The sequence below is a fragment of the Delphinapterus leucas genome, chromosome 8, assembly GCF_059928025.1.
Source record: "Delphinapterus leucas isolate spDelLeu-1000000601 "Yukka" chromosome 8, BTC_Dleu_Yukka2, whole genome shotgun sequence".
Classification (NCBI taxonomy): Eukaryota; Metazoa; Chordata; class Mammalia; order Artiodactyla; family Monodontidae; genus Delphinapterus; species Delphinapterus leucas.
This window is the reverse complement of record NC_143136.1, coordinates 55,324,835-55,343,898: the sequence shown is the minus strand read 5'-3', so window position 1 is coordinate 55,343,898 and position 19,064 is coordinate 55,324,835. Positions and strand designations below refer to the sequence as shown.

Sequence of the window (19,064 nt, the reverse complement as noted above, 5' to 3'; positions counted from 1 at the left end):
CTCTTGCACTGTTCGTGGGAATGTAAATTGATACAGCCACTATGGAGAACAGTATTAGTTCTAAAAATAGAACGATGATATGACCCAGCAATCCCACTACTGGGCATATACCCTGAGAAAAGCATAATTCAAAAAGAGTCATGTATCACAGTGTTCATTGCAGCACTATTACAGTAGCCAGGACATGGAAGCAACCTAAGTGTCCACTGACAGATGAATGGATAAAGAAGATGTGGCACATATATACAATGGAATATTACTCAGCCATAAAAAGAAATGAAATTGAGTTATTTGTAGTGAGGTAGATGGACATAGAGTCTGTCATACAGAATGAAGTAAGTCAGAAAGAGAAAAACAAATACCGTATGCTAACACATATAAATGGAATCTAAAAAAAAAAAAAAGGTTCTGATAAACCTAGAGGCAGGACAGATATAAAGATGCAGACGTAGAGAATGGACCTGAGGACACGGGGAGGGGGACGGGTAAGCTGGGACGAAATGAGAGAGCGGTCTTACATTTCTTACTTTACCCTTTTAAATATGCTTTCCAATTATCTCATTAGAATCAAATGATTAGATCCTTACAAAATACCATATGGGCTAGATGTGTCTGAACATATCATCCTTATGTTATAGCTGAAAAAACTAAGGCAGAATTGAGAATAGAGTCCAAGATTCCTGTTTCCAAGTCTAGAACATGTTCTCTTACACTCTGATGTCCTTTACAGTTTAACAAAGTGATTAGTGATCTAAGATTTTAATTCTCAAACAAATGGGCTTAATCAGGCATTGCAGGAAGAGGTTCCATAAACTAGACCAATGTCACTTCTTCCCTGTAGGTGTCTTTGGCCCTCCTATAGGGTTTCTTCTGAGAAATAGGATGCCAGGAATAAACAAAACTATTTGGAGAGAATAAGACAGTCAAATACCACTACAGCATTTCTGAACTTGTTTTCGATAGATTTCAATCACTATGCTCTATAGACTGATGAAATTTAGTGTTCAGTGAAGGATATTACTACCCGACTTGGGCTTCCTATACTTACATCCCTGGTGAGTAAACTAATATCCCTGGTGACTCTGGATAGTCCCCATTTGTCTCTCCAGATGCACTTGCCACCTTTCACTGCCCTGTTCTGTGCCAGAAGGCTGACTCCTATGACCTACTGCACCAGGGCTCCCTTTGCCCTCTTGGCCTCAAGCAAGGCTGGGTTCAACCAATGAGTGGCGCTGGCAGGAGATAGAGGGTGTGAGGAGGGTAATGTTTCCCCGGCTCTCTCTCGTCCAGGTCATGGTTTGCCAGTGTCTGAGTTCCTCTCTCCCAGGGCCACAGCTCTGGCTCTCCCACTGCTGTAACTCTCTCTCAGAACCTCTGAGAGAGAGGCTCTGGTAGTTGCACTCTCCTCTTCAGATCTAGGAGTGGCAGTTAATTTCTACATAGCAAGACTAGCTATACTGTTTACCCTTAAATACCTTATTATTTCTTCTGGGAGGTGGGCTGAGGACGAGGTGTAGCCAACAGCCAAATCTGATTACTATAAGGATCAGAAAGGATAGAGATGCTCTCACTTGGACATGCTCAATGCATATCTAATAACTACATCTTGGAAAGAGTAGGATGTAAAGGCAACCAGCTCAGAAGTTAAAAGTTTTATGAGACTTTTTGGGTGTATATGAAACATAAGATATGTAATCAATAAACCTGAAAATTCAATGTTCCTGAAAGGTTGGTCAATATAATAATAGGACTTCATAAGCCTATTATAAATAAGTATAAGGTTGGTCAATATAATCTCCCATATCTGAAAATATTTTCAAAGAAAAAATCCTAACATCTTCAAGGCCTAATGCTGGAAGGGGTTTTACCTTCAGTAAGTTATACTGTATGAATGAAGCAGTCATGAGAAAACTAGAAATTTTAGTTAGCTGGAACAGTCATGCTTCATCCAATGCTTTTGCCTAGAAGAAGCTGGCAGTGGGCTGTTGCTAGTTGTTACCATTTGGTCAGCGACAGCCTACTTTCTCTATAATATGGTCTCCACATGAAATGGAGTAAAAGAAAAAAACAAACAGGAAAACAATGGAAGGGATGAGGAGATGAGCGTCCAGCAATTAACATAAAGATCAATTAATGCAGGGCTTCCCTGGTGGCACAGTGGTTGAGAATCCGCCTGCCAATGCAGGGTACGCGGGTTTGAGCCCTGGTCTGGGAAGATCCCACATGCCGTGGAGCAACTAAGCCCGTGCACTACAACTACTGAAGCCTGCGCGTCTAGAGCCCGTGCTCCGCAACAAGAGAAGCCACCGCGATGAGAAGCCTGCGCACTGCAACAAAGAGTAGTCCCCGCTCACCACAACAAGAGAAAGCCAGCGTGCAGCAACAAAGACCCAACGCAGCCAAAAATAAATAAATAAAATAAATTTTTAAAAGAAAGATCAATTAATGCAGAAAAGCAGTTCAGATAATTCACCAGTTATCCGGGCTTTATAAGTTCTATTTTTAAAAATTTATAAAATAACGTCCAAATAATTAAAAGATGTGTTCATGAAATGAATTTCCTGGTTTAACTGTCTATATTAGCTGAATAATATTAGCTATATTGGCTGAATAGGCTGAAATTTCTGCTTAGAGGTGGTTGAACTGACCACATAAGGAGGTATCAGTGGTAATTTTACTCAATTGAATAGAAAACCTTGCATTAAGCCCTATAGTGCAGTGAAAAATGAGAAGTCATGACCTTGAGTTCACAGTCAAGTAGTCATTTATATACCCAAATACTTATCATATTAAGAAAATAGAAAGGAGTATATTTAAAGCATTACAGAAGTTCAAAAGAGGGAGAGATTATATCCAGTTTACGTGGGATGTGGCGAGGATCACCAAGAGTTTCATGAAGATGGGCTTTAAGGGATGAGAGGATTTAAACTGGCAGAGAAAAGGAGAAAGCAAAGGGACATACCTGAATGTACACCCAACAGTTAATGGTCAGCAGAGGTCACAACAAGAGTGGCCGGGCATGAAGGTTCTGCAATCCGAAGACCTCAGCTTGAATCCCAGCCCCCTCACTTACCAGCTGAGTGACTTTGAGCAAATTACTTAACCTCCCAAGCCTTAGTTTCTCCTTCTGTAAAATGGGGGTGGGAATAAGCTACCTATGGGGACTGTTGAGAGGATTAAAAGAGGCAATGCTTGCTGAAGAGCTAATTCCAGGCTCGTAGTTAGTGCTCCATAAATAGAATTATTGTTAATCAACAGTGGAGCTTCCACTTCCCTTCTATCATGTTTACATTTTTTAAAACTTGATACCCTAAAGAGGTATCTCAAAGGTTCCTCATTTTTTTCACTCAGGTGAAAAAGATCTTTTGAATTAAACTTGCAACAGCCTAAAGCTATGTTTTAGGAAAGAAAACAGAATTTATCACTAATATGTGAAACCACTGTTCAGCCGCTGAAACAACCAATTAATAAGAAACTCTTGGAATTATAGAAAATACACATTTTTTATGCCAGGAAAACATCTTTACTATTTTAATCCTAAAAATAAATAAATAAACAAATAAATTTAGCCTGAATGCCTGTGAATGATCGGAAACCAAAGTTTCTCCTAAAATATTAGAAATCCAACCCACTCTTTTATGACTAAACTGTTTCTGTGATTCAAATTCCACTTTCCAAAAGAATGTGGTTAAATGCAAACTACCCTTAAAATAAGTGACTAAAGTAGCAAGTAGTGGACCTCAAGGATCTTGTTGACTTTCCATAAAACAACTCAAAGCTATTTCAGAGGAAAGCTTCATATGACTCTTCAACACTATACGAAACATGAAACACTAACTTCCAAATTAAGCCAGCCATGTAAATAAATGGGTGACCCAAACCTCAGGAACCAAAATAAATTGGTCAGATTAGTAAACATTTAGATTATGGGCTGGGAAAAAATTAAGTTAACCTTAAATTACCTCCCCATGATTCTGTAGGAACTGTACTTTTCTATAATCTATCCCCATGTTCAAAGCAGCAAATGCAATTTGTCACTGTGTTTCTTATGATCATGTGTCTGTCAGGAAGAGGGGCTGAAACAGCAAATGTTTCCTGCTTCAAACACAAAATCAATTCAGGTTCTGGACTAGTGAACATGGTTGTGGGCTTGAGGGAATTTTTAAAACACTATGTGCAAAGTTGAAATGAGATTTCATGAAACTCCTTTGTAATTCTAGTGTTGGAGTGGAAGCAACATCTGCCTTTTAAGCAAATCTCAGCAATTCAATCACAGGACTATAGACCCATGTCGGTCATCGCTGGCTTATCAGGGAATAAGCATATTCACCACTGAATCTTCTACATACATGAAATTAATCCCTTCTGAGACCAAACACTTTTAAATATATTTATTTCAATGGAAATAATTCTAAAATAAAATTAAAAATGAAGTTCAGTGAAAATAAGTTATTAAATATCATTACATTAATATTTTATATATAATAGCAGTATAGTACAATGCATTCTTTTTTATATATATATTTATTTTGGCTGCATTGGGTCTTCGCTGCAGTGTGTGGGCACGGGCTCCAGGCACATGGGCTCAGTAGTTGTGGCTCGCGGCCTCCAGAGCACAGGCCCAGCAGTTGTGGCTCACGTGGCTCAACAGAGTAGTTGCTCTGTGGCATGTGGGATCCTCCCGGACCAGGGATCAAACCCATGTCCCCTGCATTGGCAGGTGGATTCTTAACCACTGCACCACCAGGGAAGTCCCAGTGCAATGCATTCTTAAATATAACTCCCAGTATAATTTTTTGTTTGGTTTTTCATCTCTTCTCTTCAAGGAGAAGCAATCAGCTCTCCTTTCTTATATCATGAGAAGGCAGAGCAAGATCTGAATGAACAAAGATGGAGAAAGAGGAGTCCTGGCAGAAAGGATGAAAAACACAGAAATAGAAAAGCACTATCCAGCCACTGAAAATGGCACGGAATTTAATTAGAATGGAGCTGAGGCCATGCGAAAGCAGTAGATACTAGGCTGGAATAAAATTGAACTTTTCCACCTAAGACTCACTATGACTCAGAATCAGGGCCGGCTTCTTGGGCATGTGACCAGGGCAGTTGCACAGGCGCTCCCCGCTTGAGGTTTAATGCTGTGCTGTGTGAAATTCTCAATAATTTTATCTTTGAACTTGTGCTTTGTAAATGAAGTCCAACAGAACAATAGTGTATGAGTCCAGAGCTTGGAGCCTTGGCTCACACTCAGTCTCCCCTCCCACTGCCTGCCCAGGACTGGTTCTTGGCCACGGATTCCTGCTCCCTGGTACCCCGGGCCCCACCCAGCCTACCCCCTTGTCAGCCCTTCCCTGAGACCAGGAGCCACAAGCAGGTCAAAACTGTTGAGAGTGAGGCCCAACTGATCTGCCATTGCCCTCTGCTCCTGGGTGGGAGTGGGGGGAGGGTCAGGTGCATGCCCCATGCCGTCATGAAGAGGAGCAAGGCTGTGGTCAGTCCCACCCAGAGCTGGCAGCACTATGGCACATTCAGCAGGCAACTCAGCAAGGGCCTCTCACTCACACCCAATCCAGGTACTGAGAATTTCTCAGCATGGAGGTTAAAATCACTTGGGAGTCACACATCTGCTGTGGGTTGGAGGAGCAGACCCTTGGGAAGGGAAAATTGATTTCTCCACCTCCAGCCAGGCTCCTGCTTAATCATTTTTCACTGAGCTCCACAAATTATGTAGCTGGCTCTACTCAGAATCTCTACTCATCCAAAATAGGAAGAACTATTTTTAACGATGTCTTTACCCTTCTCCATATTTCTCAGGTGTAGAATCTCTGAGTCATCACTGACTTCCCTCCCTCCTTGCCCAAATTCACACCTGCAGGACAACCCCATCTGTCCTCTGCTATCTATTCTTACTGTTCGTGCTTTAGTTCAGTAGTTCATCTGGCTCCACCAGTCCATCATAATAGAGTCCTAATTATTTTCACAGCTTTGAGTCTCCCCTTGTTCAATCCATTTAGCCACTGCCACCAGGTTACCCAAAACCCCACTCTGACCATGCTAAAAGGTTCTCAAGGGCTCCCTGTGGCTTACTGTTAGTGAAGCTCGAATTCTTTAGTCAGGTACTCAAGGTTCTTTCTTCTTTTGCCCGCATCCTATTTTTGCATACCCATTCTATAGCATATGCAATACTTTGGCCAAATTAAACCACTCACTATCCCCTATACATATTTTGGGTTGCTCATTATTGTGTTTCTGCTAAAGCCATTTTGCTGTACCTGGATGCCTTCCCCTACTCCACAGCTATCTCCAACAGTGAAACCTAACTCTCTTCCCAGCTTGACTGACACCTCCTCCATGAAGTCTTCTATAATGATCCAAGTCACAATGTGACTCCATTTTCCTCTGTGACTAATGCCATTTAGTTTGTGTCATTTATTTTTCAATTTATCAATAGTACAGCTTGACATTAGTTGTTTGTGAACAGTACAAAACCTTGTACTTGGAAGAACTTGGAAGTACCTAGAAGGCAAGAAGCATGTCCTCTTAGTTTTGTACACCCATAGGGCCCCTAACCGGGGCTTAGGTATAATGGGCACTCAGTGTACAGTGTATGTTTGTTGGAAATGATGAATAAATGAATCTGTTGTGCAAATAGATCAGGCTTTCTGAAAGCCTGGCACACCTACATAACCCTTCTGCGTCATCCCCTTTCCTCCTCTCAGCTCACCTAACAAAACATCCTGGCTGCTTTTCAAACCAAAAGCCCATCAAACACCTGTATCATCATTATCGACGCTAACAAAAATATCATCTCACACTTTTTATTAATGTTTAAAGTTCTGTATTCTGAATGCTTAGAATAACCTCAAAGAGAACACCTGTTACTTGAGTGCTCTTATTTTCAACCTCTTGAGGGCTATTTTTTCATTACTATATTAAAGTGGGTTGTTTAATAACTTATAACAGGGAAGAAAGGTAGATTGCAGTCACTATGATACTGGATACGTAGAATAAATTTTTTTTCACTTGCAATTCTTTATTTGTCTCCTAATTTCAAGTCTGATTTTTAGGACTAATTGAGGAAAGTGATGAAAAATAATGAAATAAACTGTGAAGTTTTTTTGCTGTCAAAACTTTTATTCGACTTCAGTAGTTCATTAGTCTACTCTTGACTTCGGGATGCCATGTTTATTATAATTTTGTAAGTGTTTTCAATGCCTTTCTCTCACCCATATTCTGAACCTCTAAGAGGATCATCAATCTTATTTATCAAATAATTAAATTTTTAAACTCCATGTGATAAGTTCTTCAAAGTTCATCTCCTGAAGAAAAAAAAGCACACTAGTTGATCTTGAGCAAGAAACACCTTAAAAATATAGTAGTTAATAAAGAATCAGGGAGGATGGTTATATTTTTACATGGAAGCTTCAAGATGTTTATGTATACTCTCAGAATTACAACAATATTGTGATAAAAGAACATCCATTTGGAAGGTTGTCAATTTTCATTAAGAGAAATCTATAACAGCAGGAAATGGAGAGGAGAAGAGAAAACACTGGAACTTGGGAAGGATGCAACATTAATACAACTCTATAAAAAGTTTTATATTGCATGAGTTCTAAAAGGAACAAAATGTAGAACTTTTGATAGGATAGTATATGGTCAAGTATTATCAATCACATTTAGAGGAATCTTAAGCAGAAGGTGGAAGAGTAGCTATTTCTATATTCCTTGAATGTAAAGTTGGTTCTAAAATATTTAACTTAAGGGTGGAGTATTGCTTAGAGAAAGATAAGGCTGGTCAGGATGTGCTGAGTTCATATCTCAGCCCCAGATAAGGAGAAAAAAAATGGAAAATTAGACAAAGAGAAAGAAAAAGAATACTAGCAAACTAGATATCACCATGGTCATCATAAACTGTTACCATTTCTTGAATAATTAAAGTGTGCCAGGTACTGTTTTGGGGGCTTTAATGCAATATCTCATTTTATTTTCAAAACAATAATCTTGACCACAGAGGTGTTATTATTCCAATTTTGCATATGAGTAAATTGAGACTCAGAGATCAAGAAATTCTCCCAGGGTCACAGTAATGGTGACAGGTGTACCATAATAAAGAAAAAAAAGTAATTTTATTGAAGAAAAGTAGTGAAGTAAAAATGAAGAAAAACACACCAGGTTAAAAATACAGACATATATGGTAGAAGATAATGGAGAAAGAAAAGAGAAACTTTCTAAGCAGATCAAAATGAAGACAAAGAGTGAACCAAGATCTTCAACTCTATAACACACTTCCCCTCCCTGCCTTTTGCCAGTCCTCCCAACAACCTAGTCTTTACAGCCATCATTACTACGCTGGGGGGATAAAAGAAGAACTCTCCATTCCCAAAGTCAGCTCCCAAATATTAAAAGGCAACTTTCCTTTACCCTCTGTCTTCAGAGTAGAGTAGGGCCCTGAAGAAACATCAATAGCTGAAAACCTGATTTTCTATGCCTGTGGTAACACCTCTAGCTGCAATTCTAGGAAGCAGGAAGACAAGTTAACTGCTGAGGAAGCTGAGAATTATGCTCTTGAAGAAAAGACAGTATATGAACAGTATTAAATAAAAGTTAGGAGCTGACAGAGGGGAATAAGAAACAAAAGCTATAGAAATGGAGAAAATCAGTTGGGGAAGAATAAGAAAAGTAAGGGCAATAAAGAGAAAAGAGTGCAATTCTGGGCTATAACAAGCCATTCTACTAGGAAGGGATTTTTTTTAGCCCAAGCACACAATAAGGATGTGGAAATAATGAGAAAGAAAAGAATTTGTGATTGTTCAACTTTTTAAAGAATCTTCAACATATCAATTATTAAATGCTTTTATTTCTTCCCATGGCTTTCTAGGGTTATACAGAAATAGACACTTATTAAAGATCACTCACTGCTTGCTTGTCCTAAACCTATCAAAGTCTTTAAGAAGGATATAGTGAATAATGCATCTAATAAATAAAAAAGTAAATAAAATGGTATTTTGATAGGCATTCCTTAATATTAAAGCGTTATATTGATAGACATCTCACAAAAACATGAAACTTGGTTTCAGTACAAGCTCGTCAATTTTCTACATAATATTGCCAACTTTCAGATGAAATAGAGAAAATTTTACCTTTAGTGTCCTTCCCACCACTTTTGCTATTCTGAGCAACAGCAACAAACTCTAGAGAAACATGCAGCTTTATTAGACAACTGGAAGAAGAGCTCATCAAATGACTACAAAACTTGCATGACCAAGGATAAGAACTTTCCACTATTATGAACACCAAAGAAGTCCCATAGAAAGTGGCATCCAGTCTCATTATGCTCAGTGAATAGATACTGAAGAAATTAGAACAGACTGGCTTTCAGATTCGGGATCTAATAGCAAGTTCAAATCACTGTGAAAATTAAAGGCAGACGACAGCATGTTGGGTTTCCTTTTCCCCCTGAAACTAGCATGTTCACCCTGCTCATTGCCTTTGGAATTGCTAGAAAATTATCCATTTTTTGTTTGTTTCACAAACTAAAAACCTACTTGCTCAGTCCTGTCAAAAGCTGACTGCAGATAATGCTGGATTCAAGCCTAAATAACCCCTCAATTTGTCCAGCCTCTCTCAGCTCAACAACAGAAACAGTTAAAATAGATGCTAAAAAGGCATAAATGGCTCAGAGGCCCATTCTCCCCCTGACTTTCCTCCTCTTTTCCTCGTCTTCCTTACCTTGGAACTCGTGATCTCTCCCCAATCTTGAATGAGAATGAAATGCATTACGGTCCCAAAATGACATCAGAGACACCAACATGCCCATTTTCTTCAGACTAACACTGGAATTCTGGAGTAGACATCTTTTTCTAGCACCTAACAAATGCATTCTAAAACCATTCTGTGATATTCTTAAAGACAAGGTATCTTGACAGAGAAACACGAGGTATTATTGAGTACAAAACGTAGCCCCTGTGATATATGAATATTCCACAAGCCACTGTGTGTTAGGAAAAGACCATTAGATCAAAGATAGTATAGTAACATTCTAACTAGTCTAAACTCAGAAGGAATTTAAATAGCAAAATTCATATTGTAAAGAGTCTACATTAATGTGTTCTGGATGCCAAAGGGTAACAGAAGGTTTGGTTCCCAGACCAATGGGGCTCTGGAAGGGGACAATGCAAAGTCCTACCTGGTAGGCATCAGGAATGTTGACCGTCTCTCCATGCTCCCCGACATAGCCAATGATGCCTTTGCCCCAGGGGACCTGCACCTCATTTGAGTTTTCTGTGCAGCTGCAGGGCAGCAGTGGGGTTCCTGCATGCACGTCAAAGAATTTGGAGACCAAGCTCTTCTTGCCAGCAGCTGCCCCTTCCACCAGGAAGAGAGAGCAGCGGTCAGCGTCCACCATGAGACAGACAAAGATGAGGATCTTGTAGCTCAGACTGGTAAGGTCAAGGTCGTTGGAGATATCCTTGACCAGTTCCAGGAAGAACTGGCGCTCATTATGCTTTTTGAGGTGGCACTTGTAGTCCATGGCGGTAGGGGGATACTGAGGCACATTCACCCGCGATTCCAGCAGTGCACTGAGAATGTGAGCAGTGGTGGGGGGCAGGGAGCTGGCCTTCCGGAGAAGTGCCCTCCGCCGCACACTGCTCAGGGGCTCCTGGGCCCGGGAGGTCACTTGTTCATCGTAGGTCCTGTTCACGTGGATGGCCTTGGAGCGGGCAAAACTCTTCCTTAGCTCTTTCTGAGAAGCTCTCCGCTGCAGGCTCCCATCGCTGCGGTTGCCACTGGCCCAGCTGGGATTCAGGGGAACCCCACCTGAGTCCCCACCACCCGGAGTGTGCTGGCTGCTAGCAGAGACATTTGTTCCGGTGCCATCACCAACGCTGCTGCTACTACCTCTGCCACCGCCGTGAGCCACGCCGCTTGTGCCAGCCACTAAAGCCCCCTGACTTTGACTGTGTCTCTGCAACCACTTCTCCACCATCTCCTGCTTTCCCTTCCGCATCAAGTAATCTTCAAACAACTCTGGGTGCCTGTCCAGGAAAGTTTCCACCTCCCCAAAGTCCAGGCGGGAGGCTGTCATGGTCCCAGACACAGCTTTCTCTGCCTCTCTACACTTGGACCAAATGTTTCCCTGCCCCAGCCGTCTAGCCGGCCCTGCACATGACACCCCACCGGTATTCCCAGCTCCGGGCCGAGATTCTGTGGAGCAGTGGAATCCTAAGGGGCTGGGAAGCGCCCCTCCGTTCGGGCTCAGCGGCTGGCACGAACCCCACCCCCGGTCCTTTTACTTCTGCGTCGCACAGGTGCCCCCACAGAGCTGCTGCCGCTCGTTCTGAAAACCCCGAGCCACCGCTGCTCTTGCTCTGGCTGCCGCCGCCGCCGCCACCGCTGTCGCTGTAACAGGATGAGTGGACCACTGTGAAAGGGAGGTAGGGCAGGACACGCCCCTGAGTGAGGCACGGATCCCGGAGAGAGGAGGAGAGAGGTGGGAGGAGGGAGACGCGAGCGCCAGACCAGCCGAAGTCCGGGGCCAGGATGCCAGGCGGTTCCTGGAAGTCTCTGGACTGCCGGCCGGAATCGGCGCCTGGGAACACGGCCGACTCCTGATCGGAACACGATTAGAGGGAGAGACGCACTTTACTGCTTCCCCCTCCTTCCTTCCTTACCTCCCCAGCCCTCCCTATTCCCCGCCCCTTAATCCTCCAGCGTTTCACAGAGGCCCCGCGGGAGCCCAGGTACTAGGAAGTGTTTGTGTTGTGCATGGATCAGACCCAGAAGCTGACTCCGAGGAAATAATGATGCTGAGAGACAGGGGTATTATTTTTCTGGGATGTGACTGTGGATTCTTGGCTCCTAGGATTCCTGGGACTGCCTACTAATACTGCCCAGCTCCTTGTGGGCGTTCAGTAAATAGTAACAGAACTAGATTTATGAAAATTACTAAATGAAGTTCCCCATCTGAGCAATTCATGACTTGAACCAAATTGGAGTTGGGGACGGGAGGGTGGTACGTGGAAGGAGGGTGTAAAACACAGGTCCTTGGATTAGGGACCCTGCCTAGCAGGAGCACATAGTAAAGTGGACTTGAGGGCCTCAGGGCTTCCTTCCAAGCCAGTCCTGCATACGGGGTGGTTACTCTTCTTTTCATGAATGACTTGCCATCTCTTTCTTTCTTCACTCAGTCTGGCTTCCTTTACTTTCAATATCTTAGGGCTGTGGGTAAAGATTCTCCTCTGTGGGAGCTTTTCTTTCCCAAGCCCTAGGGATGCTCCAGATCTGGCAAGTCTCAGCTAGTTAGGCTAAGAATAACCAGGTTTCCCTTAGGCCTTTTCTAACTTAGTGGCTAAGCTTAGGTGATTTGCCAGGAAAGAGAAGCAGGCTGATCACACTTTCTTGAAGCCCAAGGGTCTCCTCTTTTGTGAGAAACAAAAGCAGATGGAGAACCATCCAGTTCCCTGGGACAGCAGGACAATCTAGAAGTGCTCTTACAGAACGCCAGTGACGGGACTTACCTGGTGGCGCAGTGGTTAAGAATCCACCTGCCAATGAAGGGGACACAGGTTCGGTTGGGGAAGATCCCACATGCCGCAGAGCAACTAAGTCCATGCGCCACAACTACTGAGGCTGCACTCTAGAGCTCGTGAGCCACAACTACTGAGCCTGCGTGCCACAACTACTGAAGCCCGCGTGCCTAGAGCCCGTGCTCCACAACAAAAGACACCACAATGAGAAGCCTGCACACCGCAACGAAGAGTAGCCCCCGCTCACCGCAACTAGAGAAAGCCCACGCACGGCAACAAAGACCCAGTGCAGCCAAAAATAAACAAATTGATTAATTTAAATAAATAAATAAACTGCATTTACCAAAAAAAAAAAAAGAATGCCAGTGACGAGGGTAATAGAAAAGCTGCAGAGGAGGCAGGTAGCGAGTTTTATGGGGCTTCCATGTGGCAGGACACACAGGTTACTTATGCAGTAAGTAAAGCTTACTCCAGACGATGTCCTCACCAAGGTGTATTGAACACTTGCTATGTGTTGATCACTTTAAATTAACATGTTAATTTAATCCTCACAACAGATTTATGAGGTAGGGACTCTTATTATCCTGTTTTAAAGATAGGAAACTCTGAGTAACCCTACCCAGCGCACACAGTGAGCTGCTGCCAGAGCTGGGATGTGCATCCACTGAGACTGGCCCCAGAGTGAGGTACACGCTCGGCCACATCACTGGATTGTCTCCCACCTGTGTCAGTTGAGCCCTAGCTCTACTGGGATTTGGGCCAGTAACAGAGATGCAGGGACTGGGGCATAATGTTCTCTAAACATCCCTTTGACAGCAGCAGGAGGAGCAGAGAGGGAGAAGAGAGGCACTTGTTTGAAAATTCCAAATTTCCCAGCTTAGTAGTGTGATTAAGGGCATGGTCTTGGCACTGGCAATGCAACTGTGAACAAAAGAGTCTGCCTTCACGGAGCTTACAGTGTGGTGGGGAGACAGCCAGTAAACAAATAAAGTAAATACAGCTGACCCTTGAACAACAGGGGTTTGAACTGCAGGTCCCCTAATACATGGATATTTTTCAGCAGCAAATACTACAGTACTACATGATCCGGGGTTGGTTGAATCCATAAATGCAGAACCAGTGATACAGAGAGCCAGCTATAAGTTATAGGCGGATTTTCAACTTTGCAGGGGTCGGCACCCCTAACTCCTACCTTGTTCAAGGGTCAACTGTATACAGAATAAGAGAATGCCAGTGATAAGTGCTATGAAGAAAAACAAAACTTGGCAAAGTATTAAATAAAGTGATGAGGTGGTAGAAAGGCCTTTCTGAGGAGGGAATACCTGAGCGGAGATCTGGTAGAAATGAGGGAATGAGCTATGTTAATATCTGTGGAAAAGAGTGTAACAGTTAGAGGAAATGTGCTGAAGTTGTGAGATGTAATGTGTTTGCAGTACTTAAGAAACAGTAGGGGGACCAGCTAGGAGACATTGAACCAAGCACAGAATATTGGTAGTTTGGAGCTGCACGCTGCTAAGGAGATGAGTTGTGATCAAGAATTAAATGAGAAAAAACAGCTTAGCACAGTGCCTGGTACACATAAAGTGCTCAATAAATGTTCCCTGTTGTATTACTTTTATTATTATCATTATTATTATCCTAAAGTAATAGTGTGTGGCCACATCTCTGGTAACTTGGGTGACCCATCAGTAAAGATGGTCAGAGCGGTATGCTGGAGCTGGCTTATAGGGGCTCACAAGAGCCTGTTTTAGCATCTCTTTCCAACTCCATGTTCAGTGACATCATGTAGCTTGCAGTCAGCCATGATGGGGGTATTTACACCAAGGAAATCAACAAATGCTATGAAGAAGGACTTTTTTTCCCAGATTGCTAGTTGTCAAACACCTACCAGAATTCAGAGGAAACAATTCTACTGCCCACCAGTTGATGAATGGATAAATAAAATGTGGTGTATCCATATAGTAGAATAAATTTAGATGTAACAAAAATGAATGAAGTACTAATACATGCTACAACTTGAATGAAGCTTGAAATCAGTGTGCAAAGTGAAAGAAGCCACTCACAAAGGACCACATACTGTACAATTTCATTTATATGAAATGTCCAGCATAGGCAAATCCATAGATTAGTGGTTGCCAGAAGATGAGGGCAAGAGGAGATGTACGAAAGTTTGGTGGGGGAGGGGTAACCACTAATGGGTATAAGGCCGGGGGGGGTAATTAAATGTTCTAAAATTGAATGTGGTGATGGTTGCACAATTCTGTGAATATACTAAAAACACTGAATTGTACATATTAAATGGGTGAATTGTATGGCATGTGAATTATATCTCATTAAAGCTGTTATAGAACAAAAAACAAAAGCCATTTACAAAAGCACATGACTGGTCAGAACAGAGCAGCACTGCTATGCAAGGAGGCAAGAAAAGCAATGAGCATCCCCAAGGAAGGGAGAGAAGCAGAGCACCCCTGGGCTGCCTGGAAACAGGGCTTAATAAACAGACATTTCCTTAATTCCATCTTCCATGTATTCATTACATAAGCAGATGTTTCACATGTATTATGTTCCAGGCTCTAGGAACAAAAGAAGACCAAGACAAAACCTCTGCCTTTGATTGAGAATCTCACAGTCTACAGTGCCAAGAAGAGCTGGAGTAGAATACTGGGAAGGGTAGGAGAAGGAATTGAGCATCTGCGGCTTGGTTTTGAATTGGCTATAGCCTTATTCCCTGCTTGGTCCATGAGGCCACTGAAGAAGTCAACTGTTGAGGAAGAAAATGAAAAGGTGACAGAGGGCACAATTAAGATGCTCCAGAGGGCTGTGATGGAGGGCTGCATGATAAGATGTGTGGCGATCTGGCACCAGCTGCCATTTCATCTTCATTCTCCATTTGTAGAATGGTATAGCTATTAGTCATGGTTCCAGCAGGAAATAGAGCACACTCAAAGTAATTCTAAGAGGGTTAATTTAAAAAGGAACTAATTACACAGGTAAACCACAGGGATAGTGAAGGAACTTGGGACTCACAGCAGCAGAGAAGTCACCACCCCTAGACCTGATGAGAGCAGGAAGGGAAGTTACCAGGACCCAGAAGAAGAGAGACTTGTGAGTGACTATTGCCTTCAGAGAAGCAGTAACAACCTGTCAAAGGACATGGACAGCTCAAGCTGACCTCAAAGGGTGGGATATCAGGAATAAATACCTTGATTTCATTTTTCTCCCTCCCTCATATCCTGACCAGACCTAGCTAGAAGCTAGAGGTTAGGAGCTTGTTGATGGAATCCATATGTCATCCCTCCTGGGCAGAGAGTAGAATAGGACAAGGGATTTGTGTAAGATCTGCAGGGGCAAATGGAAAATAATTGGCCCAAAATGGAACCTTGAAGGAGTCCCCTTAGGAAATAATGGATGCTATATAACTCCAGAGAATTTTCTGTGTAATTCTGCCCTCTTCTGCTCCCTGCTAATTCCACCAAAACTGTCTATAATACACCCTACAACTTCATTTGCAGTCAACAAAACCCTCTATGGCACTCACCCTGAAAAGATACAATATTGTGAAGATAGTCAGCTCAAGTAAGAAACTCTGCAGACTCCCTATCTACACTTCCCCCTTTCCACCAAGTTGTAAATATTGACCAAGTAGCCTCTCATCGGAGAAGATAAAGGGGCCCTCCTATTTGTAGTTTTCAAGAATAACTAGTTTTCAAGAATAATGATCCAAGTATTCATTACTTCATCACTGCCATTATTGAGCAACATGCAAAGCACTGGGTTACTTGCAAGGTAACTTTTGTTATTCCAAAGAAGCCCTATTAAATTTTAGTACTGGATGAAACCTTAGAGATAATCTAATACTCCACTTTCATTTCACATATGTGTAAATTGAGATCCAGAGCAGACACCTAACTCCTCCAAAGTCACCTGCCAAGAACGACCTCTGATCTGCTCCTGGTTCCATCCTACCCATACATCCCAGAACTCGATACCAACCTCTTGAAGCCAAAGAAATTCTGTTGCCTAAGCCTGTCTCATAATCATTCCATCTCCTGAAACAGACTTCCATTAATGTGGCCAGTAAACATCATCAGATATGCTGATCCAATTTTCAAAATGAAACATTCACTTCAAAATTAATTAAAATTGGCATAGTATTCTTTTAGGAAATAGGAGTCCACAGGATCAAACAGAAGATGGGTTATTCCCATTCCAAAAAGATGAAAACTTCCACAGAGATGTTTACCTTTACAGAAATTTCATTATCAGAATTGGTCATAGTCTATACCAAATCCAAAACCTGAGGTGCTGTGTTACTCAGGGTTCTCCAGAGGACACAGAACCAATAGGATTATATACAGAGAGAGAAAAGAGAGATAGAGACAGAGATAGGTTTATTAGGAGGAACTGGCTCACATGATTATGGAGGATGAGAAGTCCCATGACCTGCTGTCTGCAAGATGGAAATCCAGGAAAGCCAGTAGCGTAATTCAGTCTGAGTTTGAAGGCCCGAGAGCAAGAGGAGCAAATGATGTACATCCCAGTCCAAGGGCAGGAGAAGATGAGATGAGGTGTCCCAGCTCAAGCAGTTAAGCAGGGGAAAAAGGGTGAATTCCTTCTTCCTCCACCTTCTGTTCTATTCAGGCCTTCAATGGACTGGATGATGCCCACCCACAATGGGAAGAGCTGAGTCCACGAATTAAAATGTTAGTCTCATCCAGAAATATTCTCACAGACACACCCAGAAACAATGTTTAATCTGGGTACTCTATGGCCTACTCAATTTATCACATAAAATTAACCACTACAGGTACCTTACCTGGTTTTAAATTTTGTAAGCACCGTTTTTTCCCATTCTATTTTGCAGAATCTCTACATGTGCCTGTTTAAATTGTCACTCCCTATCCCAGTAGTGATTTCACCTTAATCCAGTGAAATTTTGTAACCCATAGTAACTCACAAGAGAATGGTAAATATGTAAAGTAACTGTGTGGATTAATATACACCAGGAGGGATAAATTAGATTAGCACTGTCCAGCTGGGCATTTGGGATTGAAGTCTGTTTCTTTAACTGCAGAAGAAGAAACTGTGCATGTAATTCTGAAGCACGCATTTACACGCTACCTTGACAAGTATAGCTGTGTTACAAAGTATAACTGACTTAATTCCTAGTATCACTAATCAAATTAACAGGTTGCCCTCAATAGCTCTTATACTCTTAGCAATAGTCATGTACAACAAATTACAATGGTATACTTTTTGTTTAAAATATTTTAATGTTAAATTTTCTTTTTTACTCCATTTCAATTGTCTTTTTTCCCTCCCCTCACTATTACCATTTTTAGCAATTTCTCCCCAAATTATCTTTGAACAAAATATAGCTCTCATATTTAACTTACAAGGACCTCAGCTTCCTTAGATTTAGTGCTCCCAATACTGTGCTATCCCATATGGTATCCACTAGCCACATGTGGCTAACTAAATTTAAATGTTAATTAATTAAAATTAAATAAAATTATAAATTCAGTTCTTTGGGAAACTACTCACACTTCAAGTGCCCAATAGCCATGTGTGGCTAATGGCTACCATACTGGACTGTGTATATCTTAGAAAGTTCTATTTGGGAGTGCTGCTCTAAGATCATCTGCAGCCCTAAGATTCAGTGTTTATTCACCAGTGTCATTCAATGGCCTCCCAACTGTCAAATATAATGTCCATTTTAATACTCATCCTAGTTTTATGATAGTGCTCTGTTCGTGAAACTTTTTCTCAACAGCACCATTTCCTGATTCTGTATTACTTGAATGGATTTTAATTACATTCTCTCAAAACAATGAGTAACCATCATTTCTCAGTTTATCTCACTAGTTTTTCTACCTCCTGTGGCCTTCCTTAATTGTTGCAATTACTCATTTAAGGTCCATTCCCATGACTGCATCTCCTGTTTTTATACTCCCCAATCCATATATCATGTTCCAAGGTGATTCCGTTTTCTACCAACAGATGCTATCTTATTTAACTGGGCTGCCATAATGAAATACCATAGACTAGGTGTCTTAAACAACAGAAATTTATTTCCCACAGTTCTGGAGGCCGAAAGGCTGAGGTCAGGTCAGGTACTAGCATGGCTGTGTTCTAGTGAGAGCTCTCTTCTTGGCTTGCAGATGGCTGCCTTCTCACTGTGTCCTCACATGGCAGAGAGAGAGAGAAAGCTCTCTGCTGTCCCTTCTTATTAAGGCACTAATCTCTTCAAACCAGGGCCTCACCCTCAAGACCTCACCTAACCTTAACTACCTCCCAAAGGCCCCATTTCCAAGTACCATCACATCAGAGGTGAGGGCTTAAACATATGAATTTTGCAGGGACACAAACATTTAGTCCATAACACATGCATAACAAACCACCTCAAAATTTAGTTGCTTAAAACTAAGGGGTGTTTTTTGTTTGTTTGGTATTTTGCTTATCACAGTTGTGTGGGTTGACCAGTGGTTCTTCTGTGCTACTTGGTATTAGCAGGAATCGCTTCTATGGCTGCATTTA

The 19,064-nt window shown here is 42.0% G+C and overlaps 1 protein-coding gene across 1 annotated transcript in view; it reads right to left on the bottom strand.

Moving 5' to 3' along the window:
* PDE11A (phosphodiesterase 11A) overlaps positions 1-11,086 on the bottom strand; it is a 168,643-nt gene extending 157,557 nt beyond the window's left edge. The window contains exon 1 of the mRNA XM_089915919.1: positions 10,187-11,086. Coding sequence (XP_089772045.1) covers positions 10,187-11,086 — 900 coding nt within the window. The remainder of the gene's footprint in view (positions 1-10,186) is intronic.
* Between the last annotated feature and the right edge of the window lie 7,978 nt (positions 11,087-19,064).